The sequence below is a fragment of the Acanthisitta chloris genome, unplaced genomic scaffold, assembly GCF_000695815.1.
Source record: "Acanthisitta chloris isolate BGI_N310 unplaced genomic scaffold, ASM69581v1 scaffold9276, whole genome shotgun sequence".
NCBI lineage: Eukaryota > Metazoa > Chordata > Aves > Passeriformes > Acanthisittidae > Acanthisitta > Acanthisitta chloris.
The window spans coordinates 27,640-34,694 of NW_008677581.1; the positions used below are offsets into that span (position 1 = coordinate 27,640).

The following is a 7,055-nucleotide window of genomic DNA, read 5'->3' on the forward strand; positions in this document are numbered from 1 at the left end:
CACTCGTACGTCATGAAGTACATTCCACTGGCTGGGACGTCTGGTGGGTAAACAACAAAGGCTGTGAGGAGTGGGAAACCAAACGAAGCCCAGAGGCACAGCAGCCCCATGCCAGCCCAGCAACACTACTAAGTACATCCAGATTCCTTCTCTGAACCTCTTCTACAAACAAAATAAAATCTTCTGTTGCCCTAGACAGAGGAGTCTGAACTTTCCCAGGGAGAGCAGGTGATAAAAGCAAGAACTGGGAAAACATCTTTTCTCGAGCACCTCTGTCAGCAAAACACTGACAAACCAGACTGTAGCCTGCCTGTTGGCCCTTATGCTAATGATGGGACAGCTCTAAACTGTCTTAATTACTGCACAGCAGAGCAGTGCAGGAACGTCAACAGCTTTGCACATTGTTAGTACTAATGGTTCTATTTCTGGATTTTTTTGCAGCTGATGGGTCTTGTTTTGAGTTTTTTTAAGGTACTCACACAGCTCATTCCTAAACTGCAGAAACAGCCTCTGGCTAGGGACACTGATAAAGTTACACTGCAGGCTGCCACTCTTTATGAGAAGCAGAGAATAGAACTAACTCCTAAACTGAGATAACAAAATACAGAAATTTCAGCCTTTCGAGGGAGGAATTACTGAAATACATAAAGGATTCAGTGTCTGGCACAATCACTTTGTGGTTGTTTCAGCTGAGAGGGGAGTCATGACATCCCTGTCCAAAATAAGCCACACTCAAACAGGTAGAAAGCACAACTGCTGCCATCACATCTTTTAAACCAGTCAGCATTGTACAGCAACAGTCACAGACAGGCACAATCCTTCTCCCAAGGAGAAAAAAAACCCAAAAACAAAACAAAAGAGAAGGAAATAATAAAAAAAGCCCACTTCTGTATTTTTCTCTTCTCTTTGTTCTCTCTGCTCCTCTCCTGAAGTCTCTCATTCCTCTTGGCTTCTCAGATCTTAATTACTTCCTATATCCCTCTGATCCTTGTCATCTAATCTCTTCCTCACTCACTGAGAATCCCATGTTTATTTCCCAGGCCCTTTGAGGCATTGGAGTAGCTCTGCAGAATGCAAAAAAAGAGAAAAGGGTGACACAGCCGCTCCAATAGGCTAAAGGGACAGTGAGATCTACCATAGTGTGTCACACTTATCTTACAGTCCCCCCACAGAAAGGAGGAGAACCCCTGTTACCTCTCATGAGGGTGAGCACCGTGCCCTTGTAGACGCCGCGGATCCCAGCCTCACGGTACAGCTGCTTGGCACAGTCCAAAGAGCCTTTGTATTTAGTTTCACCTGTAGCTGCCTGAATCTGCAGGAGAAAGGGATAGTTTCTAACTTGGGAAGGTTTCTGGCTGATGCACAATCATTCAGCGAAGTGTCAGAAAGTCAAGCGCATGTTTCCAGAGAGGAAGGAGCACATACTCGTTCCACAAGCACTTCTGCCCATCAAACCTCTGCCTCACTTCCTCAAGCAGCTCTCTCACATTCAAGCTGAGGATGTGCTTACTGTTCCATGCAGAGGACAGATTCTCCCTTGTTTTTCCTCAGTGTAAGTTTGAAACAACTCAAGTCACTTAGTTAATTCTACATTGACAAAAAGTAGTCTTCACATAGTGACATTTGAACAGTTTCTAGGTGTGTAAAAGCCTCCATGATAATATCCTGTCTGTCAGAACTAACATGTGACCCCTCCATCACCACATTAACAGAGCTCAGCACAGTCTGAAATCACAAAGCTTCCCACATCTGCTAAAAATGGCATTTCATTTGCTCAGGTTTACATTTTCCAACAATATCCTCAAAAAATCCGGAGGAGGTATGGAGCTAACAGCCACCCAAATGTCAGAACACTGTTTTGCAATGCATTCCTTAACTATGTATTGGGAACTGTCAAGGTAACAGAAAATCTTTACACCAGAAAGAGTCTCATCATCTAGCAGATTTGCACATTTCTTAGAAAAAGTTTCATTCAGAAAAACTGGGACTTTTCCACACTTTGAAGTGGACTGAGGATCCACTGATGCATCACAATGCCACATAGGCTTGTGCTCTGTAAAATGAATAGAGCAACGAATGCTGCATGTACTTATACTGTCATGGTGAGTTTGTTTAATGCTTCTTTGTGACACAGATGCATTAAATATGACAGTTGTCTCAGTCCTGTCAAAAACCAGAATGGAGTAAATGCACTACCCAAAGAAATTCCTAGTACGGAAAGACAAGACCCCTAAAATTAAATTCCCATCACCACCATCCCATGCCTTACCTGTAAAAGACACTTGATTCTCTCTCCTGGAGCCATGATTACTGTTGTGAACACTCCTGACAACATGCCAGCAGCAAACAGCTGAGGATATCTGCCCAGAGGAAACAGAAAAGGCACTAACACAACACAGTATGCAGGAAACGAGGGGCAGAAGGAGCCTGTATCACCAGACTATGCTGTTCCACACGAGGCTGGCAGTACAACTTGAAACACATCCACTGCTTTTAATCAGGGCAGAAGTGCCTAATCAATGCATAATTAAACACTGAAGATCTCTAGGATTCAAAGTGCTGGTTCCCACAGCAACCACAACTCAGCTCTTCATATCCATTGTATTTGCTAGTATTTCTTCTACTTGCATTTCTTGCTACAGCATTCCCCATTCATTTTTATTCCCAACAGTCTCTTCCTCCTCCAGTCTCCCATACTCTTCTCAGTGCCCCAGATTCCACACATATTCCTGCTTGTGCAGCCAGGAGCCTCCTTTCTGTAACCTCTCACTCCTGCAGCCTCTGCCATCATCAAGTCTGTCCTACCAACCTGCCACCATCCTACACATTCTGCATCTGCTTCCACATGGCAAAGTCTCCATGACAGAAATCCCTTGAACAGGCTGAGTTTCACAAAATCATCTTTACACCTTTCCTAGTAGGTGACCTAACCTCAATTTAACCGAATTCCACACCTCCCACTTCTCTGCTTGCCCAAGAGATGGCATTCTATTCTAATTCTTGCACGGTTCTCGACTCTGAAATTCCCATTATATCTTCCAGACCATTCAGACCTCCCTCACCACTCCAAGTACACCTCCTGCTCAAACTAAGCTTTGAGTTTTCTGTCTCATCTTGAGATTATTCAGCCTCAGAAAACATAGGACAGGGTTCTCAGGTTTCTTTCTTTCTTCTTTCTTTCTTCTTCCTTCTACAACTTCCCTTAAAAATCAGCACGGGTAACCATGACCATCCTGCCTGCCTCTACACCCATAACCATAGCACTGAGTCTCATGTCCCAGGCACATTGTATCTTCACCCTGTCAAGTCTGCATCCCCAGTGCAGCACAGCTGGACACAACGACTATTCCACCCTCTGTTTGTTCTTTGTCTCCTGCTTGAGAGGAATTCTACACAAAGACTCAAAAAACGATGCTGCCCTTCTCCAGCTCACTCCTTAAAGCTTCCCTTTGCAATAATATGTATAAACACAAGGCACTGAGGTGGACTAGGCTGCTGGAAATAAGTCCATGGCTCATCTGTTCCCCTGGCCTCAGCCTTGCTGCATGAGGACACTACTGTGGTAAAACAGAGTGAGCAGTGCCCCAGCACCTCAGTATTTCCTCCCTCTGAGCAACCAGAGCAAAGGGAGCTCTGTGCTGGCAGTGGCTCCTGTTGTGGAGCCAGGTATGCTCACACCAACTGGGCAGGCCCTGTGCAGGCAAGGCTCCAACAGAAACCACCCCTGCCCACCCCACCACGCTTGGCTCCACACAAGGGACTCCTGCCTTCTGAAGGAGCTCCTACCTGTCACACAAATAATAGAATAAAATGTTGCTAAGCTACAGCCCAGTTCCTGCAGAGCTGTAAATCACACATTACGGGCACACTTTTTGGCTGGGGAGGCTTTCTTCATGCACAAGTTGGCTTGTAGAAAGCCACACAGAGTTTTCTCAGCTTCCCATCGCTGTTCCAGAAGGTTAGACATTCCTGGAAGGAGAGCTGCTCACAAATGCCTCTTTTCAGAGATAATACCACGTATTTCCATGGCTGTTCTTATATCCTAATGTAAGGACACAGAAAGAGTCACAGCTACCAGAGGAAAGAGAATCAGGTCTGAGAATGCTGTCAAGACTACTTGACCGCGTATTTATTTCTCCCATGGTTTCTGTTAGCTGTGAATGCCGTCAAGACTACTTGACCATGTATTTATTTCTCCCATGGTTTCTGTTAATAGCCCAACTGTTGGCAATCGTTATGTAACTCTCACTGTACTCATCCAAACCAGAATTGTTCCTTAATGGCTCCTTCTTGCGTAGAAAGGGAATTGCATCGCACCTGCCCACACACTGTCTGTTTTTAGCCTGTGCTATCAGTCCCACGCTTCCAGAAGCATTAAAACATGAGTGTTTTTGGGTTTTTTTGGACTATATTTATAACCTAGGAGAAGAGACACATTTACACCACAACTCAACATGCGACAATACAGTGACAGCCTCAGGATGCCTCTCCCAAGAGTCTGACTAACTCAGGAACTCACGTCAAAACGTCATCAGGTGTTCTCTGTTGGAGTCTTTTTCCTAAGCCAAATCCAAAGAAGCACACAGCAAACATGGGTGTCACTCCAATAATAGGAGCTGCCATTCCTCTGTATAAGCCTTGGAATCCCTGCAAGAAACATTATCACAAGAATGACTTGGGTTTGCATAAACTTGGCACACATTTCAACTTGTTGAGAAGCGAAGGGTGACAATCCAGAATAGGGTCAGTCAGAGAGTCATGTTGATCAGGAGAATAATGGGGTCTATTGTTCATTTGCAATTACACACATTTAGCTGAGGCTCAGGGCCTGCTGCAGAGGAAAGTTATCCCTCCTGGAAAACACTGGCACCACTGATGTCCTTCTATGGCACTAATGGTCACCCTGTATGTACATCTCAGACATGAGGGAGGCAAGTTAGAAGTCACTTGGATAAGTGACCTTGTAGATTATGTCAAGACAGAGCACAGTCTCTCAGATACATACAAAAATACACCTGTGTTTTATTGGTAAGTTGTCAAATGCAGCAGTGTAAAATCCTGACACTGAACCTGAGAATGTTGACTTGATTCACTCTTTAACTAAAGGAAGAGTCAGGGAGAGCAACCTGAACTCCTTCACTGCCCACAGAATTCAGTCTGGGACAAGCTCAAGAGCAAATTATATTTCTTTCATACCCTAAATCAAACCCTTTACACAACATTACATTCCTGATGTTTTACACATTCCTGATGTTTCCCTTCATAGACTACACACATGGGAAAAAACCTAACACAGACCTCAGCAGCTGCATTCATTTCATTTCTCCTGCCTTTGAACTGAACTTTTCTAATAAAAAGGAGAATTATCTTCCTAGATATAGGCTACATGCACGAGTTAAACATTTTCTGGTCAGCCCACCCCTTTCTTCCCACTGCCCCAAGAAACCAGTGCATCCCAGTACGTGTTGTACACTTACAGGCACAACTGGCTCTGCAATGAAACTGCACCTGGCTGACAGAGACCAGCCTCTGCTGCTCCACCTTCCCAATGGGAAGCAAAAAGACCTTGACAGAGAAGTTTAATATTTTTCCTTATAGAAAGGGATGAGTATTGAGTAGGAGTAGAGAAGCAGCACTGATTTTGAGCTCCCCATCACAAGGCTGTTATTACGGCTCAGCTCTGACGTCCGTGCTGCAGCAGGGGTGTTAAAAACTGCCAGGGATTCAGAGCTGGCACAGCAGTTCAGTCCTTTGTGGGAGAGTCTAGGGAAGCAAGATTTACTTTGGTTACATAACAACCTGTTAATACCACAATGAAAGTAGATTTCAGATAGGAGGCAGATCTTTCATTTCACAGAGGGTTACCTAACGAGATCCAGCAGTTAGAAATAGACTTCAGGCAAGCAAACAAACAGTTCAGCTTTACAGCCTTTGTTTCCAAATGGTAAATTGCTGCTGGGAAAACTTGCAGAGCAGAAAACTGGACTCTGTGTCACTTAAAGTCTTTAAACCAAGGCAAACAAATAGGCTAGTTCTATCACATGATATGGATGATGCAGGAGTGAAAACCACTGTCCACCTTCTGAAGAAGGTTGAACAAAACTACTGTAATTGACCCTCAAAAAGAGACGAAGAGAAAAAACATCTGTTAATTATGATCCTCTCCCTTCTCACAGATGGCATAACACATAGAAGAAAGCAAAAGTCCTGCTTGTAACAACAAAAGTCATACACTATTTTAGGATTTCCAGAGACTCCAAGTACCAAAGACAGCCAGATTCTGCAAGGCCAAAAAACAACTGCCAACATTCACTCCTGTCTATAACCTCAGATATTAATACCATGCTATTTATCAAATATTTATCTCAGCTAAACAAAGAGCCATCTACCTGGAGCAGGTGGATGCTAAGTATTTTCTAATCTGTGCAAAAAATATTAATTAGAATTAATTCAACTGATCACCCAGGGACTGTGGTCTCTGGGGGGCAACATTCCCCCACGATTCCATTCCTGCGACGCACGGAAACAACTGATATTTTTGGCAGGTGTCACAGTACCTCTTTAACAAGAGTCTTTCTGAAGCAGTCAAAGGTCCCAGAATAGAGCAGGGGCTGGCCAGGCTGTGGCTTAGGCTGGGTCTGCAGTCTGACCTAGTAAGAGCGAAAGGAGAACATTCCTTTATTAAATATTACTATCCAAACATCGACTCAGAAAACACCTCTATACGGCCGTTAGGGAGTATGTTTTGTGACTGGACGTGAAGATACAGGCAGACTAACATCACTTTATCCATTTGCAGAAGCGAAGAGATTGAATTCTAATGTATTTAACTAATTAATTGCTGGGATGACAACCCCCGGAATAACCCCTGGGAGTTAACACAGTGTCACTGTTCTGCTCCCATAGTGGGCACACACTACTGGACGCCCCTACAGGGTCACTCCCGGCCTCCCTCTGGCCCAGGAGCGCTGTGTCTCGCCGCAGCAGGAGCTCGGGGCGCATCCCAACTCCCATTCCGGGGACACCGACACTACTCCCGATGTCACTCCGGATCA

At 44.6% G+C, this 7,055-nt stretch overlaps 1 protein-coding gene across 1 annotated transcript in view; it reads right to left on the minus strand.

Moving 5' to 3' along the window:
• SLC25A20 (solute carrier family 25 (carnitine/acylcarnitine translocase), member 20) overlaps nt 1–7,014 on the minus strand; it is a 10,130-nt gene extending 3,116 nt beyond the window's left edge. Inside the window, exons 1-6 of the mRNA XM_009076561.1 lie at nt 6,934–7,014; nt 6,558–6,650; nt 4,520–4,647; nt 2,270–2,360; nt 1,195–1,312; nt 4–40 (exon numbers count right to left, since the gene is read on the minus strand). Coding sequence (XP_009074809.1) covers nt 4–40; nt 1,195–1,312; nt 2,270–2,360; nt 4,520–4,647; nt 6,558–6,650; nt 6,934–7,014 — 548 coding nt within the window. The remainder of the gene's footprint in view (nt 1–3; nt 41–1,194; nt 1,313–2,269; nt 2,361–4,519; nt 4,648–6,557; nt 6,651–6,933) is intronic.
• Nucleotides 7,015–7,055: the final 41 nt, after the last annotated feature.